Source organism: Mirounga angustirostris, unplaced genomic scaffold, assembly GCF_029215605.1.
Source record: "Mirounga angustirostris isolate CCGP_5_RB_7025 unplaced genomic scaffold, mMirAng1.0.hap1 SCAF_17, whole genome shotgun sequence".
Taxonomy (NCBI): Eukaryota; Metazoa; Chordata; class Mammalia; order Carnivora; family Phocidae; genus Mirounga; species Mirounga angustirostris.
In genome coordinates this window covers 634,116-660,171 of record NW_026991725.1, presented here as the reverse complement: position 1 = coordinate 660,171, position 26,056 = coordinate 634,116, and the positions used below count along the sequence as shown (strand labels likewise).

The window sequence follows — 26,056 nt, the reverse complement described above, 5'->3', positions numbered from 1 at the left end:
TGTATGGGGATTAACATAAGAATAAAAAAAAAGAAAAGAAAAAAGAATTCCTCATATCAGTGAGGTCATATGATACATGTCTTTCTCTGTTTGACGTATTTCGCTCACCATAATACCCTCCAGTTCCATCCACATCGTTGCAAATGGCAAGATCTCATTCCTTTTGATGGCTGCATAATATTCCATTGTATATATATACCACCTCTTCTTTATTATTCATCTGTCGATGGACATCTTAGCTCTTTCCACAGTTTGGCTATTTTGGACATTGCTGCTATAAACATCGGGGTGCACGTACCCTTTCAGATCCCTACTTTTGTATATTTGGGGTAAATACCCAGTAGTGCAATTGCTGGATCATATGGTAGCTCTATTTTCAACTTTTTGAGGAACCTCCATACAGTTTTCCAGAGTGGCTGCACCAGCTTGCATTCCCACCAACAGTGTAGGAGGGTTCCCCTTTCTCCGCATCCCCGCCAACATCTGTCGTTTCCTGACTTGTTAATTTTAGCCATTCTGACTGGTGTGAGGTGATATCTCATTGAGGTTTTGATTTGGATTTCCCTGATGCCGAGCGATATTGAGCACTTTTTCATGTGTCTGTTGGCCATTTGGATGTCTTCTTTGGAAAAATGTCTGTTCATGTCTTCTGCCCATTTCTTAATTGGATTCTTTGTTCTTTGGGTGTTGAGTTTGATGAGTTCTTTATAGATTTTGGATACTAGCCCTTTATCTGATATGTCATTTGCAAATATCTTCTCCCATTCTGTCGGTTGTCTTTTGGTTTTGTTAACTGTTTCCTTTGCTTTGCAAAAGCTTCTTATCTTGATGAAGTCCCAATAGTTCATTTTTGCCCTTGCTTCCCTTGCCTTTGGCGATGTTTCTAGGAAGAAGTTGCTTCGGCTGAGGTCAAAGAGGTTGTTGCCTGTGTTCTCCTTTAGGATTTTGATGGACTCCTGTCTCACATTGAGGTCTTTCAACCATTTGGAGTCTATTTTTGTGTGTGGTGTAAGGAAGTGGTCCAGTTTCATTCTTCTGCATGTGTCTATCCAATTTTCCCAACACCATTTGTTGAAGACACTGTCTTTGTTCCATTGGACATTCTTTCCCGCTTTGTCGAAGATTAGTTGACCATAGAGTTGAGGGTCCATTTCTGGGCTCTCTATTCTGTTCCATTGATCGATGTGTCTGTTTTTGTGCCAGTACCATGCTGTCTTGATGATGACAGCTTTGTAATAGAGCTTGAAGTCCGGAATTGTGATGCCACCGGCTTTGCTTTTCTTTTTCAATATTCCTCTGGCTATGCGGGGTCTTTTCTGGTTCCATACAAATTTTAGGATTATTTGTTCCATTTCTTTGAAAAAAGTGGATGGTATTTTGATGGGGATTGCATTGAATGTGTAGATTGCTCTAGGTAGCATTGACATCTTCACAATATTTGTTCTTCCAATCCATGAGCATGGAACGTTTTTCCATTTCTTTGTGTCTTCCTCAATTTCTTTCATGAGTATTTTATAGTTTTCTGAGTACAGATCCTTTGTCTCTTTGGTTAGATTTATTCCTAGGTATCTTATGGTTTTGGGTGCAATTGTAAATGGGATCGACTCCTTAATTTCTCTTTCTTCTGTCTTGTTGTTGGTGTATAGGAATGCCACTGACTTCTGTGCATTGATTTTATATCCTGCCACGTTACTGAATTCCTGTATGAGTTCTAGCAGTTTTGGGGTGGAGTCTTTTGGGTTTTCCACATAAAGTATCATATCATCTGCAAAGAGTGAGAGTTTGACTTCTTCTTTGCCAATTTGGATGCCTTTGATTTCTTTTTGTTGTCTGATTGCTGTGGCTAGGACTTCCAATACTATGTTGAATAGCAGTGGTGATAGTGGACATCCCTGCCGCGTTCCTGACCTTAGGGGGAAAGCTCTCAGTTTTTCCCCATTGAGAATAATATTTGCTGTAGGTTTTTCATAGATGGCTTTTATGATATTGAGGTATGTACCCTCTATCCCTATACTCTGAAGAGTTTTGATCAAGAAAGGATGCTGTACTTTGTCAAAAGCTTTTTCGGCATCTATCGAGAGGATCATATGATTCTTGTTCTTTCCTTTGTTAATGTACTGTATCACATTGATTGATTTGCGGATGTTGAACCAACCTTGCAGCCCAGGGATAAATCCCACTTGGTCATGGTGAATAATCCTTTTAATGTACTGTTGGATCCTATTGGCTAGTATTTTGGTGAGAATTTTTGCATCCATGTTCATCAGGGATATTGGTCTGTAATTCTCCTTTTTGATGGGGTCTTTGTCTGGTTTGGGGATCAAGGTAATGCTGGCCTCATAAAATGAGTTTGGAAGTTTTCCTTCCGTTTCAATTTTTTGGAACAGTTTCAGAAGAATAGGTATTAATTCTTCTTGAAATGTTTGGTAGAATTCCCCTGGGAAGCCATCTGGCCCTGGGCTTTTGTTTTTTGGGAGATTTTTGATGACTGCTTCAATTTCCTTAGTGGTTATAGGTCTGTTCAGGTTTTCTATTTCATCCTGGTTCAGTTTGGGTAGTTGATACAGCTCTAGGAATGCATCCATCTCTTCCAGGTTATCTAATTTGCTGGCATAGAGTTGCTCATAATATGTTCTTATAATTGTTTGTATTTCTTTGGTGTTGGTTGTGATCTCTCCTCTTTCATTCATGATTTTGTTGATTTGGGTCATTTCTCTTCTCTTTTTGATAAGTCTGGCCAGGGGTTTATCAATCTTGTTAATTCTTTCAAAGAACCAGCTCCTAGTTTCGTTGATCTGTTCTACTGTTCTTTTAGTTTCTATTTCATTGATTTCTGCTCTGATCTTTATGATTTCTCTTCTCCTGCTGGGTTTAGGCTTTATTTGCTGTTCTTTCTCCAGCTCCTTTAGGTGTAGGGTTAGGTTGTGTACTTGAGACCTTTCTTGTTTCTTGAGAAAGGCTTGTATTGCTATATACTTTCCTCTTAGGACTGCCTTTGCTGCATCCCAAAGATTTTGAACAGTTGTGTTTTCATTTTCATTAGTTTCCATGTATTTTTTTAATTCTTCTTTAATTTCCTGGTTGACCCATTCATTCTTCAGTAGGATGCTCTTTAGCCTCCATGTATTTGAGTTCTTTCCGACTTTCCTCTTGGGATTGAGTTCTAGTTTCAAAGCATTGTGGTCTGAAAATAGGCAGGGAATGATCCCAATCTTTTGGTACCGGTTGAGACCTGATTTATGACCTAGGATGTGGTCGATTCTGGAGAATGTTCCATGGGCACTAGAGAAGAATGTGTATTCCGTTGCTTTGGGGTGGAATGTTCTGAATATGTCTGTGAAGTCCATTTGGTCCAGTGTGTCATTTAAAGTCTTTATTTCCTTGTTGATCTTTTGCTTAGATGATCTGTCCATTTCAGTGAGGGGGATGTTAAAGTCCCCCACTATTATTGTATTGTTGTTGATGTGTTTCTTTGCTTTTGTTATTAATTGCCTTATATAATTGGCTGCTCCCATGTTAGGGGCATAGATATTTACAATTGTTAGATCTTCTTGTTGGATAGATCCTTTAAGTATGATATAGTGTCCTTCCTCATCTCTTATTACAGTCTTTGGTTTAAAATCTAATTTGTCTGATATAAGGATTGCCACCCCAGCTTTCTTTTGGTGTCCATTAGCATGGTAAATGGTTTTCCACCCCCTCACTTTCAATCTGGGTGTGTCTTTGGGTCTAAAATGAGTCTCTTGCAGACAGCATATCGATGGATCTTGTTTTTTAATCCAGTCTGTTAGCCTGTGTCTTTTGATTGGGGCATTTAGCCCATTTACATTCAAGGTAACTATTGAAAGATAGGAATTTAGTGCCATTGTATTGCCTGTAAGGTGACTGTTACCATATATTGTCTGTGTTCCTTTCTGGTCTATGTTGCTTTTAGGGTCTCTCTTTGCTTAGAGGACCCCTTTCAAGATTTCCTGTAGGGCTGGTTTTGTGTTTGCAAATTCCTTTAGTTTTTTTTTGTCCTGGAAACTTTTTATCTCTCCTTCAATTTTCAATGACAGCCTAGCTGGATAGAGTATTCTTGGCTGCATATTTTTCTCATTTAGTGCTCTGAATATATCCTGCCAGTCCTTTCTGGCCTGCCAGGTCTCTGTGGATAGGTCTGTTGCCAATCTAATGTTTCTACCATTGTAGGTTACATATCTCTTCTCCCGAGCTGCTTTCAGGATTTTCTCTTTGTCTGTGAGACTTGTAAGTTTTACTATTAGATGTCGGGGAGTTGACCTATTTTTATTGATTTTGAGAGGGGTTCTCTGTGCTTCCTGGATTTTCATGCCTGTTTCTTTCCCCAAATTAGGGAAGTTCTCTGCTATAATTTGCTCCATTATACCTTCTGCCCCCCTCTCTCTTTCTTCTTCTTCTGGGATCCCAATTATTCTAATGTTGTTTCGTCTTATGGTATCACTTATCTCTCGAATTCTGCCCTCATGATCCAGTAGTTGTTTATCTCTCTTTTTCTCAGCTTCTTTATTTTCCAGCATTTCATCTTCTATATTACTGATTCTCTCTTCTGCCTCATTTATTCTAGCAGTTAGTGCCCCCATATTTGATTGCACCTCATTAATAGCCTTTTTGATTTCTACTTGGTTGGATTTTAGCTCTTTTACTTCTCCAGAAAGAGTTTCTCTAATAACTTCCATATTTTTTTCAAGCCCAGCTAGTATCTTTAAAGTGATGATTCTGAACTCTAGATCTGACATCGTACTAATGTCCGTATTGAGTAGGTCCCTGGCAGTCGGTACTGCCTCTTGTTCTTTTTGTTGAGGTGATTTTTTCCGTCTCGTCATTTTGTGCAGAGGAGAATAGATTAATGAGAGAACAAAATGCTAGCAGAGTAACCACGTCCCCAGAAAATATACTCTAAACAAATCAGAAAAGACCTGAAGCAGTGGGATAAGAAGGGGAAAGAGAGAAAAAAAAAAAAGAAAAAAAAAGAAAAAGATAAAGATAAAAACAACAACAAACAAAACAAAAGAACAACAACAAAAGAAAAACCAGAATGTGATCAAATATGATCTATATGGTATATAGATCAGTGCCACACACTAGATTTGGGGTGTGTTTTGGTCTTTTAGAAGAAAGTGTCTCCCAAAATTTTAAAGAAAGAAAAACTTATATATGTACAAAAATAAGGGTTGATATGATGAAGGGATGGAAAATGACTGTAAAAATGGAAATTATAAAAAATTTTATAAAAGGAATTGATAAGAAGTTGTTTGAAAAAAGAAAGAGGATTTAAAAAAAGAAAAAAGAAAAAGAAAAAAAAAGGGAGAGGATGTGATCAGGCAGGGGAATAGAGAACACCATATACTAGAGATTTAGGGTATATTTTAATCTGTTAGAAGAAACTATCTCAAAATTTTAAAGAGAGAACAACTTATATATATAAGCCAAAAATATGGGTAACTACTATGAAGGGATAGATTATGACTCTAAAAATGAAAAATAAAAATGTTTTTTTTAAAAAAAGGGATTGATAAGATGTTGTTTGAAAAAGGGAAAAAGAAAAATTCAAAAAGAAATAAAAAGACAAAAAGACAGTTAAAAAAAAATTAACTTTAAAAGACTAAGGAATCATGGTAAAAAAGCCGTGAATTCTATGTGCAGTAGTCCCTTAGCGCTGGAGTTCTGCTGTTCTCATTGATCGGTAAACTTGGTCTTGGCTGGCTGTTCTCGCTGATCTTCTGGGGAGGGGCCTGTTGCCGTGGTTTCCAAATGTCTCTGCCGGAGGCGGAATAGCCCCTCCCTTGCCCCCTCCCGGCTAAGTAATCTGCTCGGGTTTGCTCTCTGGGGCTTTTGTTCCCTGCGAGCTTTCCGTACAGCTTTGGAGGCGGAGAGTGAAAATGGCGGCCTCCCAATCTCCGCCCCGGAGGAGCCGAGAACTCGGGCCCGCTCCTCAGTGAGCCCCCAGAGAAAAGCCGTCAGTCACTCCCGTCTCCCCGGTCTGCAGCTGCACTCCGTGCTCAACCGGCCTGTGACCACGCGTTTCTATCTCTGGCACCGGACCCGGTCTGGAGTCTCCAAACCCAGCAGATCCCTGCGGTGCACTCCCGCGCGGCTCCTCCCGGGGGAGGAAGGTGAGTCTCCCCGGATCGGCCGCTTGTTGGGTCCCTGCTGGAGGAGCAGGGGCCTGACTGGGCCGCGGATCGCGGTTAATGGCAACCCCAGCTGAGAGCCCGCGCCTGGGCTCCGCCTCTGCAGCCGGCTTCCCTGCTGCGTTACCTGGGAGCTCTGCTGCCCTCAGGCACCCCCGGTCTTTCTGTGACCCCGAGGGTCCTGAGACCACACTGTCCCGGAGGGTCCCACCCCCCGCTGAGCCACCAGAGTGACGTCCCTCGGCGGAGCTGACTTTTAAAAGTTCCGATTTTGTGCTCCCTGGTTCTATCACTTGCCAGAAGCGGTCGACGGAGGCCCCTCCCCCGCCGTCTATCCTCCCGAATATCGCCTCGGATTCACTTCTCCGCACGTCCTACCTTCCAGAAAGTGGTCGCTTTTCTGCTGAGACAGTTGTTGCTCTTCTTTTCTTCGATCTCCTGTTGAGTTTGTAGGTGTTCAGAATGGTTTGATCCCTATCCAGCTGAATTCCTGAGAGGAGACGAAATCCAGGTCTCCTACTCCTCCGCCATCTTGCTCCTATCACCTGAATCATCCTTTTAATGTACTGTTGGATCCTATTGGGTAGTATTTTGGTGAGAATTTTTGCATCCATGTTCATCAGCGATATTTGTCTGTAATTCTCCTTTTTGATGGAGTCTTTGTCTGGTTTGAGGATCAAGGTAATGCTGGCCTCATAAAATGAGTTTGGAAGTTTTCCTTCCGTTTCTATTTTTTGGAACAGTTTCAGAAGAATAGGTATTAATTCTTCTTGAAATGTTTGGTAGAATTCCCCTGGGAAGCCATCTGGCCCTGGGCTTTTGTTTTTTGCGAGATTTTTGATGACTGCTTCAATTTCCTTACTGGTGATAGGTCTGTTCAGGTTTTCTATTTCTTCCTGGTTCAGTTTTGGTAGTTGATACATCTCTAGGAATGCCTCCATTTCTTCCAGGTTATCTAATTTGCTGGCATAGAGTTGCTCATAATATGTTCTTATAATTGTTTGTATTTCTTTGGTGTTGGTTGTGATCTCTCCTCTTTCATTCATGATTTTGTTGATTTGGGTCATTTCTCTTTTCTGTTTGATAAGTCTGGCCAGGGGTTTATCAATCTTGTTAATTCTTTCAAAGAACCAGCTCCTAGTTTCGTTGACCTGTTCTATTAGTTCTTTTAATTTCTATTTCATTGATTTCTGCTCTGATCTTTATTATTTCTCTTCTCCTTCTGGGTTTAGACTTTATTTGCTGTTCTTTCTCCAGCTCCTTTAGGTGTAGGGTAAGGTTGTGTACTTGAGACCTTTCTTGTTTCTTGAGAAAGGCTTGTATTGCTATATACTTTCCTCTTAGGCCTGCCTTTGCTGCATCCCAAAGATTTTGAATAGTTGTGTTTTCATTTTCATTGGTTTCCATGAATTTTTTAAATTCTTCTTTAATTTCCTGGTTGACCCATGCATTCTTCAGTAGATGCTCTTTAGCCTCCATGTATTTGAGTTCTTTCCGACTTTCCTCTTGTGATGGAGTTCTGGTTTCAAAGCATTGTGGTCTGAAAATAGGCAGGGAATGATCCCAATCTTTTGGTACCGGTTGAGACCTGATTTATGACCTAGGATGTGATCTATTCTGGAGAATGTTCCATGGGGACTAGAGAAGACTGTGTATTCCATTGCTTTGGGATGGAATGTTCTGAATATGTCTGTGAAGTCCATTTGGTCCAGTGTGTCATTTAAAGTCTTTATTTCCTTGTTAATCTTTTGCTTAGGCGATCTGTCCATTTCAGTGAAGGGGTTGTTAAAGTCCCCCACTATTATTGTATTGTTGTTGATGTGTTTCTTTGCTTTTGTTATTAATTGCCTTATATAATTGGCTGCTCCCATGTTAGGGGCATAGATATTTACATTTGTTAGATCTTCTTTTTGGATAAACCCTTTAAGTAGGATATAATGTCCTTCCTGATCTCTTATTAACAGTCTTTGGTTTAAAATCTAATTTGTCTGATATAAGGATTGGCACCCCAGCTTTCTTTTGGTGTCCATTAGCATGGTAAATGGTTTTCCACCCCCTCACTTTCCATCTGTGGGCGTCTTTGGTTCTAAAATGAGTCTCTTGCAGACAGCATATCGATGGGTCTTGTTTTTTTGTTTTTTTTTTTTTTAAAGATTTTATTTATTTATTTGAGAGGGAGAGAATGAGAGAGATTACATGAGAAGGGGGAGGGTCAGAGGGAGAAGCAGACTCCCTGCTGAGCAGGGAGCCCGATGCGGGACTCGATCCAGGGACTCCAGGATCATGTCCTGAGCCGAAGGCAGTCGCTTAACCAACTGAGCCACCCAGGCGCCCGATGGGTGTTGTTTTTTAATCCAGTCTGATAGCCTGTGTCTTTTGATTGGGGCATTTAGCCCATTTACATTCATGGTAACTATTGAAAGATAGGAATTTAGTGCCATTGTATTGCCTGTAAGGTGACTGTTACCGTATATTGTCTGTGTTCCTTTCTGGTCTATGTTGCTTTTAGGGTTTCTCTTTGCTTAGAGGACCCCTTTTAGGATTTCTTGTAGGGCTGCTTTTGTTTTTGCAAATTCCTTTAGTTTTTGTTTGTCCTGGAAGCTTTTTATCTCTCCTTCAAGTTTCAATGACAGCCTAGCTGGATAGAGTATTCTTGGCTGCATATTTTTCTCATTTAGTGCTCTGAATATATCCTGCCAGTCCTTTCTGGCCTGCCAGGTCTCTGTGGATAGGTCTGTTGCCAATCTAATGTTTCTACCCTTGTAGGTTACATACCTCTTCTCCCGAGCTGCTTTCAGGATTTTCTCTTTGTCTCTGAGACTCGTAAGTTTTACTATTAGATGTCGGGGTGTTGACCTATTTTTATTGATTTTGAGAGGGGTTCTCTGTGCTTCCTGGATTTTGATGCCTGTTTCCTTCCCCAAATTAGGGAAGTTCTCTGCTATAATTTGCTCCATTATACCTTCTGCCCCTCTCTCTCTTCTTCTTCTGGGATCCCAATTATTCTAATGTTGTTTCGTCTTATGGTATCGCTTATCTCTCGAATTCTGCCCTCGTGATCCACTAGTTGTTTATCTCTCTTTTTCTCAGCTTCTTTATTTTCCACTCTAAATCTGTAATTTAGAGTTTTACTTCTCCTTTGGACCTGAGAGTTATTTAATAGAGATATCTGAAACATGTTTTTCCAGATTGAAAGGCTATTTTTGTTTTTTGGTTTTGTTATTAATGTCTACTTTTATTGCAATTTTGTCAGATATCATTAGTTGAATTATTATTGTTTTTTGGGATTTTTTGAAATTTTTTCTGTGGCCTTATGTATTTTTTTTATATGCCATATAGGAACTTGAAAGTAAGTATTTATTACTATTACTAGAACATAGCAATATATAGTATATATACACATTTATATATACATACATATGTATATATTCATACACATATTCACATGCATATATTCACAAACATATCTTATTATTATTGTTTCATATTATCTATTCTTACTTTTTTAAAAGTGTTTTTGTGGATAAATTCTTTTTTTTTTTTTTTTTAAGTAAACTCTACCTCTCACATGTGGCTTGAACTCATGACCCTGAGATAAAGAGTCACATGTTCTACTGACTGAGCCAGCTGGACACCCCTATTCTTGTTTACTTTTAATCACTTGATCTGCCTTGGATGACAGAAGTTTATTTAAGTCTGATGTGTCTTTCTTTCCAGACTAATAGCCCTGACCCTCTGTTCTTATACCTGCAGTGACTTCTCTGATTGCTGAATTTTGGGCCTCAGCTTCTCTGTTCTCATCAGGAATCTGATCATTTTCAGGAAAAACTTTGTTCTGTCCTTCCATGCTTTATGTTTTATGAGGGCAGGCTGTTCCCCTCTGGAGAGGCCCATGATTGTCCAGCTAGGCCTGTGAAAGGGAAAATAGATTAATTTGGAGGAGTATTACAAAGCTCATTTAGTGTACACAGCTAATATAAATTCTCCAACTTAGTCTTTTTCAGTAACAAAGATGATTCTTTTTTCTCCATCTGACTGACTGACTCTGTGACTAACCCTTAGTTGGTTCCACACATGGGAAAGGGGCAGGATTTTTGTGTATTGAGGTTAGAGATTATGATTCCTTCTTTGTCATTACAGATAACTGAAGAAGAGTTATCTGTACACATCTTTATTAAATAGCTGATTGCTAAATTGATTTCTGGAGGAATGGATAACCTGAAACTATCTTCAGAATACTGACGTTTGGGCATGATAGGTCAGAACAGGTAGTCTGGGGTCTGAGAGAGATTTGTCGTCAGTTGAATGGGTAAAGAACCTTGAATCAAAATATCATAGGATTTTAACATAGGCAATTATGTCTATCCTGTTAGATTGAAAATTCTCAGGAGGTAAAGATTATCAGTGTCCTATTTACCTGGCACTCTACCAGGTCCAGAGCTGGTATTTAGTCTCTTTTGAATGAATGAATCAATGAATGAATGAATGAGTGAATGAATGACTGAAAGCTTCTTGACACCCCTGAGAATACAGCTGAAGAAATAGCAATTACAACTAAAGAAATCTGGAACAGAAAGGAGTGTAGAGAGATAAACCAGGAAAGAAATCTACTTTAATTCTCTTAAATTGTATCTCTCCCACTTCCTAGCACATTAGTAAGTTTTAATAAAAATATACAGTGCACATAGTATGTGATCAATACAAATACATTAAGGTCATTCTTTCTTCTCTAGAGTTCAGAGAATGGCACATTCATCAACGATCTAAAGTATGTTTAGAGAGTTTTAATGGGTCTCACTAGAAGTCTCTTTCTCAGACTTCCGGGATCATGGCAGGAGGCAACCAGACCAGCATCTTTGAGTTCCTCCTCTGGGGATTCTCAGAGCAACCAGAGAAGCAGCGAATCCTCTTCCTGGTGTTCCTGTGGATGTACGTGGTCACTGTGGCTGGGAACCTGCTCATTGTCCTGGCCATTGGCACTGATGCATGTCTCCACATGCCCATGTACTTCTTCCTTGCCAGTTTGTCCTGTGCAGACATCCTTTTCACCTCCACCACCATGCCCAAGGCCTTGGTGAACATCCAGACTCAGAGCAGGTCCATTTCCTACACAGGATGCCTGGTTCAGCTCTACTTCTTCTTGACTTTTGGGGACATGGACATCTTTCTCCTGGCCACAATGGCCTATGACTGCTATGTGGCCATCTGCTACCCGCTCCACTACAAGATGGTCATGAGCCGCCGGCGCTGCACCCTCCTGGTTACTGCCTGCTGGGTCCTTATGAGTCTTGTTGCCATGACTCACACTTTCCTCATCTTTTGACTTTCTTTTTGCTCTAAGAAGATCATTCCTGACTTCTTCTGTGATCTGGGACCCCTGATGAAGGTGTCTTGCTCTGACACTCAGGTCAATGAGCTTGTGCTCCTCTCCTTGGGGGGAGCAGTCATTTTAATCCCCTTTATGCTCATCCTGGTCTCTTATATCCACATTGTCTCAGCCATCCTCAGAGTCCCCTCTGCCCAGGGACGGTGCAGGGCCTTCTCTACCTGTGGGTCACACCTTGCTGTTGTTGCCCTGTTCTTTGGGACAGTGATCAGGGCTTATCTGTGCCCCTCATCCTCTTCCTCCAATTCCATAGAAGAGGACACAGCAGCTGCTATCATGGACACAGTGGTAACTCCCCTGCTGAACCCCTTCATTTACAGCCTGTGGAACAAGGACATGAAGTGTGCCCTGGTGAGAGTTCTCAGGGGCAAAGTCTTCTTTTCATGGGGCCAGTGACTTCTGTAGTGATAGTGCAGGGGTCCTCCATCCCCTCCAGTGAGGAACTTTACAGAAACGTCTACCTCCGGTTTTTCACTTCTGACTCCCACATATGCCTTATCACCACTCCCCTCCCCAAATCCTTTCATGAGTTTGATATTGTTGAGGAAAATCAAGATTTTACATCACGCTTTAAAGTTAATATGTTAGGAGTTGCTTATTTACTCATTTGTTTTACTCATAACTTTCCACAAGGAAAAATACCTTTTGCGATGTTTTTAATTCTAGTTCTAAAAGTCTGTGCAGCCTTTTATGCTAGTTCACCAAAATTCAATTAGTGAGGTCATGGAAAATGGATTAGTGATCAAAATATTAGCAAGCAAGGACAATATTGGATGGCAAAGAGTTTACAACTTTGAGTGTACATGTATACATATGCTTTATTTTTTCTTACAAAAATAAGAAATTATATAAACACTTATTGCTTCAAGGTTGTGAGTCAAAAATCTTTGCTATTAAAGCTCTCAACAATATGGAATGATCTATGTCATTGTCAGTGAGCAGATTTTTTTTTTAAAGATTTTATTTATGTATTTGACAGAGAGAGACACAGCGAGAGAGGGAACACAAGTAGGGGGAGTGGGAGAGGGAGAAGCAGGCTTCTCGCTGAGCCGGGAGCCTGATGCGGGGCTCAATCCCAGGACCCTGGGATCATGACCTGAGCCGGAGGCAGACGCTTAACGGCTGAGCCACCCAGGTGCCCCAGTGAGCAGATTTTTGAACAATTTATAGTGAGAAGATAAAATAAATAAATTTAAATTAAATATTATGGCAACTAGTGTGTAGCTGTTCTCTGAACTTCTTCCTTATCTGCTTAAGTCATAGCTGATTGTGAAAGCTGATTTTCACATCTGCAGTAGAGGAATCTTGTGTGTTCTCAAGGTTCTTTCTGTTGAAACTTGTGGCCTCTAGACTCAACCAAGACCAAATCAAAGATAACCAAGACTTATGATTTTTATTTCTGCAGTGGAAAAGTTACAATTCCATACCAAGACAGAGTGAATACAAAATCATTGCCTAAAGTTGAGGTCATGGAACAAATTCATTGCAGAACTTTGTAAGGAAAGAGTTCTAGATTGGTGCCCAGGAGTCCCAGATCTTAACCTCAGTGCTTCCACTTATTTTGTTTAAGTCTAGTCTTCTCTTTTGTGAGATAAAATTATTGATACTTTTTCCTGCCTACCTAACAGGAACTTTGTGGGGAAAATGCCTATGGTTTGGCTATTATAAGATTTTATTTATTTATTTGACAGAGAGAGACACAGCGAGAGAGGGAACACAAGCAGGAGGAGTGGGAGAGGGAGAAGCAGGCTTCCCACTGAGCAGGGGGCCTGATGCGGGGCTCGATCCCAGGATCCTGGGATCATGACCTGAGCCGAAGGCAGACACTTAACGACTGAGCCACCCAGGCACCCCTGGTTTGGCTATTATAATAGAGAAACTCCAAATGATTGTAGATTTAAAAAGCTGGACATTTATTTCTTTCTCTTTGTAAGTAGTCCAGGTTTGAGATGTTGGCTACAAAATCAGCAAGCACACCAGGCTACTTCTCTTTTGTTTTTCTGAGACCCTCAGAGAATGGTTCCATAGCCATTAAACTCTGCCTTGGTCTTCATTTCAACCAATAGGAAGGGAGGAAGGGTCAACTGGAGGATCCAAATTTTCCCACAAAGGACAAAATCTGGAGGAGTGGCACACACCTCTTCCATTTATATCCTATTGGCTAGAACTTGGTCACTTGGCCTCACCTGGCTGCAACTGGGCCTCGGAAATATATTCTTTATACTTGGTGGCCATATTCCCAGCTAATATTATATTCGCATTGAAGAAGCACAAAGCTTGCATTAGGGCAAAACCAGCCATCTCTGCTATAGTCAGGTGCCATGAGGGCAATTAAAAGCCCTGCTAGCATGAAGAGCTCATGAAAACAGGAGAGCTTGTGGGCACTCAGTCACTCTCTAAATCTTCAAGGCTATTGGGATACAAGCTAAGGAGATGTCTTCTTCCTAGTGACCACAGAAATTGTCAATGGAGTGGCAACAATGGGAGTGGCTGATAGAAATTACATGAAATCTGATACATTCTTCTTTAGGATCACCCTGTCCCCCTCGCCTCCTCTAGGTGAGGACCTAGAGGGACAGAATCTAGGGCCTGACCTTTGGCTCCTCTGAATACCTATCACCAAACAGGGTAATGATATTCCTGGTGAACATGAGTTCACATGTGAAATTAACCTGACATCTGCAAGCACAAATGGAATAAATATAAATGAACAACATACACCACATGAATCTAAATTATTGGAAAAGAGTTAGAATTTAAAATAAACCCAATGAATATACTCAAGGTTATTAGGGAAGATATTAAGAATATGAAACATAAAAAGAACAAAGTGGAAGTATTAGTTATGAAACATAATAGCTGAAGTAAATAATTCAACAGATGAGATAAATAGTAGAATGGATACATGTAAATTAGTGAACCAGAATCAGAATATCAGATAGTGTGACTCTCTTAAAGGCAGCAAGCAGTGAAGAATAGAAATATAGAAAATAAGGGAGTGGGGAGTTAGAGAGATAGAGGATATAAATAAAAGTGCCAACATCTAGAAAATAAGTCTGATAAAAAGCAAAAGCAGAGGTAAGAAAATATTTCAAGGAGTAATGGTCATAGATTTTCCAAAAATATAGTATATGAACAACTTCAGAATGAAAGAGCCCATGAGTTTGCAAGCAAGAGTAATTAAAAGATTTAAGAACATCACAAAGATAACACTTTAAGTTTCCAAGAGACAGAGAGGATTACATACAAAGGAACAATAATAAGATTAAATTCAGATGTATCAATGACATACTGGATATAGGAAGACAATTGAATACAATTTGAAAAGTATTAAAGAAAATAACTTTAAATATAAAAATTAATATCCATGTAAATATCCTCGTAAATTTGAGGGCATAATGAAATTATTCTCAATTTATAAGGCCTAAAAGTTCTCTAGACAAAGATCTACCTTGAAAACACCCTTGAACAAAGTACTCAAATAAGAAATAAAAAACACATCCAGGAAGATGATGCAAGAATTATGGGAAATAGGGTGGGGAAATAACACAGCAAAGTTTATTTCTGACTAAAAGAGCAAAGGCAAAATATTAAAAAAACTTCTGAAATAAAATTCTAAAATGCTAGACAGTGTCAACTCTCTATAGTAGATGCTAGTAGGGAAATATAAGGACAGGAGAGCATAATAAATATCTTGTTTTTTCTGGAGGAAAATAGAGATGTATTTAAGAAATCCATGGGGATCAATTAAAACCATGCGTTTTAAGTTAAGGGAAAGCATCTTAGCTTTCAAAATAGGATGTGTAACTTTCAAACCAATCTCAGAAAAAAAAAAATGACTTCTTAAATGGGAAGCAGTGAGAAAGAAAAAATCAGAAGAAAATACAGCAAATGGAAATGATTAAGTTTTTTATTATACATAATATATCAGCACCTAACAGGAAATTCCCATTCTTTTAATCAAAAATAAAATATCAGTATATATTCCTTCCACAAAGCAAGTCTCAGTAAGTTCTAAAGATAAATATGTGTGTGTTTCCACTGATATGAACCATAATGCATGCAAATATGTTCTCTAACCGTAATGCTCTAAAGTTAGAAATTAATAATAAAAGGAGAGCTTTAAAATTACCAAATATCTAGAAATTTAAGAAGGTATTACTAAATATGAAGTGAAGTATACTAAATATGAAGTGAAGTATACTAAATAAACTTTGGGTTCAAAAGGAAATCATGAGAGAAATTATGGAATACTTGGAAAGAATAAAGAAACAATAAAGAGAAACAAATTATAAATCAAAAGCAGTAATAAGAAAGATAGCTTTAGTTTTAAATAAACTTACCAGGAAAGAACTACAGTTGAAACAAATGATCTAAGTATTCAAATTAATAAATTGGAGACAGAGTAACAAGAGTAATCTTAAAGGAATAAAGAAAGGGAAGAAAGATAATGGCAGAAAGCGGTAAAATAAAGAATTGCAAAACAGTAAAAATCCTCAGCAAAGTATTATCAAATAGCACTTAGCAAATTTAGAGTTTGTATAAAAAGGATAATGCATCATGACCAAGTAGAGTGTATTCTGAGAATGTAAGGCACATTTGACATTTAAAATTCAGGAATTTCAGGGACGGCTGGGTGGCTAGGTCGATTAAGCGTCTGCCTTTGGCTCATGTTATGATCCCAGGATCCTGGGATCCAGTCTCGCATCGGGCTCCCTGCTTCTGCCTCTGCCTGCCACTCCCCCTGCTTGTGTTCTCTCTCTCGCTGTCTCTCTCTCAATCTCTCTGACAAATAATTAAAAAATAAAATCTTAAAAAAAATAAAATTCAAGAATTTAGTTCACCGGATTATTACTGAAGAGGTGCACCAGCTAAGATAATCCATGCGTTTTCACGCAGATCCGTTTGTAGCTTCCCATTTCATTCACCTCCCATTCCATAATATGGGAACTCCATTTGTTGTTGTTAAAATGCATTGAGCCATGCTTATTCCCAAGTAGGGTAGGTATACAACTCAGAATATCCTTCAAGGTGGTGGCCAGTTATGAGCTGGAAAGTTTTTTTTTTTTTTAAGATTTTATTTATTTATTTGAGAGAGAATGAGCTAGAGAGAGAGAGAGCATGAGAGGGGGGAGGGTCAGAGGGAGAAGCAGACCCCCCGCTGAGCAGGGAGCCCGATGCGGGACTCGATCCCGGGACTCCAGGATCATGACCTGAGCCGAAGGCAGTCGCTTAACCAACTGAGCCACCCAGGTGCCCATGAGCTGGAAAGTTTTAAGCAAAAGGGTGGTGAAACAAGATACAATCCCCATTACTGTAGATTGTCTTAAGGTTATAAATAAAGTTTGTTATCTCTACTCTCCACTACTCATTCTGGATTCCTCTCACCTTTGCTATCACTTTGGCAGGTCTGTGTTGATGTCTGGTAGAATATATGAGGCCTTCATGCCTGAAGGATTTGAGCTTTTAGTTACTCTCCTCTTTTGGTGGTGGATGACTGAAATTGCTCATTAACATTTATTACTGTTCATGGAAGCACTAAGAGATACCCAAGTGAATACTCTAGGTTTAAGACATATTATCTCCTGCCCCCATGTGTAGTAGCAGCCATAAGTCTTCATGCTAATCATTGTCAATCATCCTAGTTAGAAACGTGACACCCATCTGTCCCTGTGGGGCTACTGCCCAAAATGTCAGAAGGCAATCACAGCTTTTATTTGGTGGATTCCTTCAAGGGAGTAAGGTTTTTATACTTCGTTTAAACTGGTAAAAAAGACAAAGGACTAGTATCTAGAATGTATAAAGATCTTTCAAAAACTCAACAGTAAAAAAAATACGATTAGGAGGGGCGCCTGGGTGGCTCAGTCAGTTAAGCGGCTGCCTTCAGCTCAGGTCGTGATCCTGGAGTCCTAGGATCAAGTCCCACATCGGGCTCCCTGTTCAGCAGGGAGTCTGCTTCTCTCTCTGACTCTCCTTCTGTGCGTGCTCTCTCTCTCAAATAAATAAATAAAATCTTTAAAAAAATAAATAAAATTAACTATATATAGCAAAAAAAATTTTTTTTTAAGATTTTATTTATTTGACAGAGAGAGACAGAGAGAGAGGGAACACAAGCAGGGGGAGTGGGAGAGGGAGAAGCAGACTTCCCACAGAGCAGGGAGCCCGATGCGGGGCTCGATCCCAGGACCCTGAGATCATGACCCTATTCAACAAGGAGTCTGCTTCTCCCTCTGCCCTTCCCCCCAACTCATGCTCTCCCACCCCATCTCAAATAAATAAATAAAATCTTAAAAAAAAAAAAATTCTCTAAAGTATATGCCCAGGAATGAGATTGCTAGGTAATAGGAGAGATGATCATTTACACAGATAGGTAGATAGATAACTAGGTAGATAGGTAGATAGATGATAGATAGACAGATGCATGGATGGATGGATGGATGGATGGGCAGATGGACAGATGGACAGTATATTCTCTAGAATATACTGACAAGAAGGAATTGCTGGAAGGAAGGCCAGGTGCACCTTAAATCTTACTACTGTATGCTGTTGGTACCTTTCACTGGTTAGTTCATTACCACCCGCCCCGCTGCGTGAATGTTGGCTGCTAATGGCTTATGCCCTTTCTCTGGCCAGAGATGTTAAGCACCCTCCCTTTACTGCCCTGGGAAGTAGAGGGGCAGCCAGTGGCCAGGGACTGACCAACACTGGGTAGACAAAGCTGGCTCCTTACGTTTGGTTAGAATTGATTCAATGGATGCAATTCATGTTCTTGAGCTCCTCTCAAGACCAGGTTGAAGCTAATGTACTGAGTCCTACTTACCTCTATCTTCTTCTGAGGGTATGCCTTCAATAAACCGCTCTCACACTTCCCATGAGCCACTCTGCTTCCAGGGAACCTGACACAAGATAACAATAATGTATTGCAAAAGACTCTCCAAAATGGCTGTATCAATTTATGCAATTAAGCTAAAGCCCAAAGGCTGAGAAAGAGAAAGCCATTCAAAAAGTTGAGGGAAGAGTTTCCAAAGGAAAACAAAGGCAAAAACCCTGAGATGAAACAGCTCTGTGAATTCAAAGAACTGAAAGAAAGCCAACATAGCTGAAGTTTTGGGAATTGAAAGAGAATGATATGGGGCACCTGGGTGGCTCAGTCGTTAAGCGTCTGCCTTCGGCTCAGGTCATGATCCCAGGGTCCTGGGATCGAGCCCCACATCAGGCTCTCTGCTCCGCGGGAAGCTCGCTTCTCCCTCTCCCACTCCCCCTGCTTGTGTTCCCTCTCTCGCTGTGTCTCTCTCTGTCAAATAAATAAAATCTTAAAAAAAAAAAGAGAGAATGATAATGGTTGGGGTTGCAGGTATATGTAGGAGTGAGACTAGGTAGGAGCTTATACATTGTTTTACATTTTTCTTTTTTCTTAAAGATTGTATTTATTTTTTTGAGAAAGAGAGAATGAGCGGGGGGAGGGGCAGAGGGAGAGAAGGTCTCAAGCGGACTCCCCGCTGAGCGTGGAGCCCAATGTGGGGCTTGATGCAGGACTCGATGTGGGACTCGATCCCAGGACCCTGGGATCATGACCTGAGCAGAAGTCAGACTCTTAACCGACTGAGCCATCCAGGCGCCCCACATTTTTTTCTAATTGTAATAGGAAGTTCTTGAAATGAGTTAGGCAGGAAAGTGATAGGCGCCAAGTTAAACTTTAAGAAAATTACTGTGGTGCATATAAAGAATGGATTGGAAAGAGGTAAGAGTAGCAGGGAGTTGGTGTCCACAGAACAAGGAGAAAGAATCATAAAAAATAGTGTTACTGCAAGAAGTAAGAGACATAATGGGATCTACAGCATCATACTATTTATGTATATAAAATACACAGACATGCAAAGACATGTATTCTTCTGGTTTACATGGGTATATTGGAGTGGTTGTCTATGTGGGGAAAGAGGGAGTGAGTGGAGATTGGAGCTTATAAAAGACAATAAAACCAGAGACACACCTTGAAAGGAATGGTGGTTATAATGTGCAATGAACTGAGGGTCTATAATTTACTCAACTCTGGACCCAAAGAAAACAAAAATCAAGACAAGAGCAACCACACACTTCTCCACCACTATTTTCACTCTCCTTCTGGAGATCCCGGTTTGGGATGTGAAAGAGCAAAGATGGTGCCCCACTTTGCTTCAGAGAGTAATAATAACCTGCTGTTCTGAGGGTCTCCAGGACCAGGTTTTCAGAGTATTTCAAAATAATCCAACCTTTTACTTACTATGTGGGCTTCACTGGGTTGCAGAGACCTTACCTAGTGATTGACTTCAGCATCTACATCAGAGCCTGAAGACCAGAGGAAGCAGAAATTCCCTAGAGCCTCATTAGTGAGGAAACAGATGGAGCCCTGAGGCAGTCTGATGACGGATTCTGGAGGGATGCTCCTGATGCAACTTTGCAGCCTAGTTCCTCATTTCTCTGGGGGGCTTCGTGGAGCCGGTCCTATCTCTGGGCTCCGAGAGAGAATCCAGGCTGAGATGTCTTGTTATTTCCTCTTTGCACAAGTTTATGTCCTGGTCCCAGGAGACTGAAAACTGAACTTCAACTATGTGTGATACAGCGCTGTGCCTCAGTGCTCAGGGCAAGGATCGATGCCCACGAGGTATCAGCAAATATCTGTGGATGAAAAGTGATTGCCTGAATGCTCGACCGAAGTCAAGGGCCTTGATGTTTTCCTTTAAGTGCTCATGGAAGCATATGGCATACTCTGCAGATGTATTTGTCAATTCATGTTCAAAGAATTTGTTAAGGTGGCTCCTTTGTTTCTTTGTATAGCTCTGAGAGACTTAAGGTCCTGGAACCAGAAAGCGTGTTTCAGGAGGAGTGTATGTCAGTTTTACCCAATGTCATGCTGCTCTGAGGGGCTTCAGAGCCCACATTCTCAGACACTGTTTAAGAAACTCCCAAACCTAAATTTCTTGAGCCTGTGGGCCATAGTAGTTTCTTAGTAATTAACATCTGAGCTGAGGAGTATGGAGGAAGCCAAATCTTGCTGGATGGAGCCTTAACCAAATAATCTCCCAACAGGCAAATACCAGTAATGTCCTCTAGGCCCCAAGTCTTGGGCTGGGCCCTGTGGATTTGAGAGGAATGAGTGATTCTTACCCAGAGAAAACCTAGATCTTGGTCTAGTGGGAAACAAACATAAGTAAAAATCACCTCTAATCCCATCACCCAGAGATGACTGCATGTAATATGTTGGTATATTTACTTCTAATATTTTTTGTGTGCATGTAGAAATAGTTTTCCTTTTGTTGTCTTATCGCATAAGAAATTTCCCATGCCCAGAAACATGTTGCATAATATTTCACCAGTTATAGGTAGCATCATAGGCTTAAGCATTTCCTAATTGATAGGCATTTAGGACCTTTTTTTTTTTTTTTAAGATTTTATTTATTTATTTGAGAGAGAGAGAATGAGAGAGAACACATGAGATGGGGGAAGGGCAGAGGGAGAAGCAGACTCCCTGCTGAGCAGGGAGCCCGATGTGGGACTCGATCCAGGGACTCCAGGATCATGACCTGAGCTGAAGGCAGTCGCTTAACCAACTGAGCCACCCAGGCGCCCGCATTTAAGACCTTTTTATTTAAAAAATTATAAATAATATTGTGACAGATATGTTTGTTTATAAAGCTGATTCCATTTTGGATGATTTATTAGGACTTCTACCCATAGCAGTAGAATTATAGTGTCAAATTATATGTCTCTATGGCTCTACGTATCTTGTATATGTGAATGTCTTCCAAATTTATGCCACCATCTAAGAGGTCTTATACCTAAATATCTTCTTGCTGTCTCCCCTGCTCACCTCTCAGAAGTTCAAACTCTTCCCTATGTTAATTCCTCATGCTCCTTCCTTAGGTCCCTCAAGTCAGAAATAAAAGGTCATCCTTGATTTTACCCTTTCTTTCTTTTTTTTTTATGATCTATTATTTCGAGAGAGAGCGAGCGAGCAAGCAAGTGCGGGGGAGGGGCAGAGGGAGAGGGAGAAGCAGACTCCTTGCTGAGCTGGGAACTTGACGTGGGGCTTGATCCCAGGACTCTGGGATCATGACCTGAGCAGAAACCAAGACTGGGACGCCCAACCAACTGAGCCACCCAGGTGCCCAGAGTTTTTTTTTTTTTTTTTTTAAAGATTTTATTTATTTGAGAGAGAGAGAATGAGAGAGAGCACATGAGAGGGGGGAGGGTCAGAGGGAGAAGCAGACTCCCCGCCTAGCAGGGAGCCCGATGGGGGACTCGATCCAGGGACTCCAGGATTATGACCCGAGCTGAAGGCAGTCGCTTAACCAACTGAGCCACCCAGGCACCCCCAGGTGCCCAGAGTTTACCCTTTCTTATATCTCTAGGGTCCAGTCCTCTATTGAACTTCATGATTTCATCTCCAAAGGTAGCTAGATCATCTCTTTTCCTCTCTCTCCTACTCCCATCCTGGTGCAGTCCACTGTCCCTACTCACCTGGGCCACGACTGTTCCGGTCTATCTCTAGCCTGTTATCCTCATGGCAACCAGAGTGAGCCATTCAACCTAAATCAAACCATCCTGCTCCACCAGCTGAAAATGCTTCGATGACTCCTTGTTGCAGTTAGAATAAAAGCCATAATGACTCCCTGGCTTCATCTGCCCCTGTGCACCTCCTCCCACTCAACTTGTGCCCCTTATGGTTTTGCTGACAAAGCACCAGCACTGGCTTTCTTGCAGTCCTTGAACACACGTTTTTTTGCTTTGCAGATGTTGTCCCCTCTCTCCAGAAAGCTCTTTCCCTGACTCCCTGAGGAGCTGGCACCCTCTCAGCCATCTGGTCTCAGCTTGAATGTCTCTCAAGGAGACTTTCCCTGACCAACCAATCTGAGAAGGTGCCCATTCATCCCCCAGTTATTCTCTATTTCAGATTACTTCTTCCTTGGGGCACTCATTGTTGTGATTGCTTTCTTCCCTGGGTGTCTTCTTTTAGAAGATCTCTCCTGTACTGGTCTGTAAGATCCGTGAGGGGAGGCGGTTGTGTCCACCCTGTTCATGGTGGTTTCCCCAGCACCTAGCCCAATGCCTGCAATCAATAAATAATACAGGAATCGAGTAAGAAGGAAGGAAGGTAGACCCCCAGGCATGAGTATAACTGAGGTTGTTTATTGATGAAAGGTGTTGGGTGTCTGGGCTGCTCCCAGAAAGGGGTCCGGCTTGTAAAGACTGAGTGTAGGGACTTGGGCAGCAGGAGAGAGGCCAACTATACGAACTGACTCCATGGGGTGGCTGGCTGGAAGCACCAAGACACCTGTGACTGCATGGAACACTGGATGTTATACGCAAACAATGAATCATGGAACACTACATCAAAAGCTAATGATATAATGTATGGTGATTAATATAACACAATAATTTTTTTAAAAAGTGAAAAAAAACCCCAAAACTTGACCAGTGGAGGGTTTGTTATTTTTAGATTTGAAAAGTGGGGAAACTGACGCCTAGAACAATTCAATAAATTAATTGAGGCCCATCTAGTAGTGGACCCAGGAACAATCTGAGGTCATTCATCCTCTCCTCCAGCAGTGTATCCTAGATGAGGACTGCAAATGGAGACATTTGTTTTACAACTACCAACTATGAGACTAGAAGCACTTTTCTTGAAATTTGTTTTAAGGTAATGAGCTCCCCATCAGAGAGACGATACAAAGACAAGACAAAGTGTTCTCTGGACAGGGATGCTAAAATTCCAGTTCCTCCATTTAGAGGGTGTGGAGGGGGTAGATAGGCTTGTTTGAATCTAGAATCCTATCATCTCTGAGTCAGTGGTGCTAGGAGTTTGGTCAAAGAGAGCATGAGCTGAGGTGATCTATGGTTTGGGACATCCAAACTCATCCTATCCATCTTAAATAGGGAGGGAGGGGGCAGGGGGAAGCGACAAAGTGGAAGAAGAGGGAAGGAGAATCTGGCTTACTCCTTGTAAACAAGACTCATTTCCCAAGACCCTTGTTCATTGGAGTGATTACTCATGTTTGTCAGAAGAAGCTGCCTTGGGATTGCTTCCCTGAGGCCTCCCCAAAATTAACAAATAGGCCTGACACAGTCCTGACTCAGCCACTTCCTTCCTGAACTCGGGGCTCAGGCAGTGGCTCTCGGGCCCCCCAGCTTTGCTGGGGTGCCCACAGCCTTATAGTTGGTCTCCTCTGCTAGGGGATCAAAGATCCAGGCACCAGCTCCCCTGCTTTTCACCTTTACCTTGTTCCAGCCCCGAGTCCCACAGTCTTACTTAAGATCCTTTATGTCCTGACTGTGAATTTTCGTTGAATGGAGGAGAAAAGTGGAGGCAACAGAATGAGTGAGCTCTAACACCAGCACCGAGCAGTGAGTAAGTTTTGGATGTCACAGCCTCTCTCTCTCTTCCTTCCTTCCCTTATCTCTTTTCTTCTCCATTTGCTAAATCACACAAACATACTCACATACTTTGAAAATTCTTTATATAATCTAACACTTTAGTATTTAAAGGTAAATAACAATGCCTCCAATCTTTATAACGCTCTCCAGTTTTCCAAGTGCTGTCACATGCTCTGTTGCATGTGATTCTCAAACCTGCAAGAAAGGCTTCCTGCGTGGGATAAGGAGGCTCAGGGAGGTTGCACGCCCTCCTCAAGGTCCTGCAGTTAGGGAGCAACACAGGAGGGACCAAAGGACAGTTTTCCAACATCAAGTGTGGAATACTTTTCCTACACTCTCTGCCCTAACTACAGAGGGGTTTGTGTCTCTAAGGCCATCTGACCACACAAGTGTTCAGAACCCATTGAGTCTTTCAGACTCAGAACAGCATTTCTGCACAGTGAGAATCACCAGGTGACTGCTAAAAGGACTTGGTCCTCAGCACAGAGCCACTGAATCATCTCAAGGAAGGGGACCAGAGCATCTTTTAAAAATCTGCATCACATGGGCTCCTGGGTGGCCCAGTCATTAAGCGTCTGCCTTCAGCTCAGGTCATGATCCCAGGGTCCTGGGATCGAGCCCTGCATTGGGCTACCTGCTCTGCGGGAAGCCTGTTTCTCCGTCTCCCGCTCCCCCTGCTTGTGTTCCTGCTCTTGCTATGTCCCTCTCCCTGTCAAATAAATAAATAAAATCTTTAAAAAAAATCTGCATCACAGGTGATTTTGATGGACACCAAGATGTGGGGGACACTTGCCTTGAGGGCTAGAAAGCAGATGGGCCAATGTCCCTGAAACGTCCTCTGGCTTTCCCCAACCTTGTTACCTGCCTCTGACACTCGCTCCTGTGAAGGAGGAGTCCCAGCCCTCTCCCCCACCCCCACCCCCCAGTCCAGGCACCCGGATGGCTGGGGAGGGGGCTGAGCCAGCGCTAAGCACTTGCCACGCATTTCCCCGTTCCTCCTCCTCACACTCCCAACACGGGGCAGGCATCTCTAGCTCAAGTCAAAACTGCACGTTTTCTATTTTATTGTGTAAGAACGAACTGGAATTTTGATTCAGCAATTATTATAAACATCTTTCCACATACAAATGAGGAAAAATTTTAACATCATTTATGATGTTCCTAATCTCTGATTTAATGGACTACATAATTTTTTAAAAGAGCTTTATTGAGATATATACCATTGTGAATACATGTATACCGTGTATACCACCAATACCATTAAAATTAACCCATTGAAAGTATACAACTCAATGGTTTCAATATGCTCACAGAATTGCACAAATGTCACCACAATCTAATTTTAGAACATTTTCGTGACTCCCAAAAGAAGTCCCGGGCTCATTAACAGTCTCCTTTGCCCTTCCCACAGCTCCTGGCAACCAGAGTTGACTTAATGTCTCTATGGATTTGCCTATTCTGTAATTTTTTAAGCAAAGTGTCTACTGTTGAATGTTTATGTTGTTTCTACATTTTTACTATTATTAACAAGGCTCTCATAAACATATATACATTTTTTATATTGCCTGATAATATCTTTTTTAAGATAAATTTCTAGAACTAAAAATTGCTTAATCAAAACCATGTCCTTTTGTTTGTTTCCAAAGTCACAAAATGACATTGTTGAGTATAGTAAGATGATAGAATTTTAAATAAGACATAGACATTATTCCTGTAATATTGAGTATGCCAGATTAGATGTTGCTGGAATGACTGAGTTGCATAAGGATTTTCCAAGTTATTAGTTTCTTGTTAACTTAAGATATTATATTTTTAATTTTTGTAGGAGCCTCCATACTGTTTTCCACAGTGGCTACACCAGTTTGCATTCCCACAAGAGTTCCCTTTTCTCCACATTCCTGTCAACACTTCTTGTCTCTTGTCTTTTTAAAAAAGATTTATTTAGGGCGCCTGGGTGGCTCAGTTGGTTAAGCGACTGCCTTCGGCTCAGGTCATGATCCTGGAGTCCCGGGATCGAGTCCCGCATCGGTCTCCCTGCTTGGCGGGGAGTCTGCTTCTCCCTCTGACCCTCCTCCCTCTCATGCTCTCTGTCTCTCATTCTCTCTCT

General features: G+C 41.2%; 2 protein-coding genes across 4 annotated transcripts in view; both read left to right on the top strand.

Moving 5' to 3' along the window:
- Positions 1 to 26,056, top strand: part of LOC123853571 (olfactory receptor 3A10) — a 268,345-nt gene that overhangs the window by 149,904 nt on the left and 92,385 nt on the right. The window lies entirely within an intron of this gene.
- LOC123853567 (olfactory receptor 1P1-like) lies at positions 10,966 to 12,324 on the top strand. The gene is given in 1 exon segment (XM_045888141.3): positions 10,966 to 12,324. A coding segment is annotated over 1 exon segment (954 nt). The 5' UTR covers positions 10,966 to 10,980; the 3' UTR covers positions 11,935 to 12,324.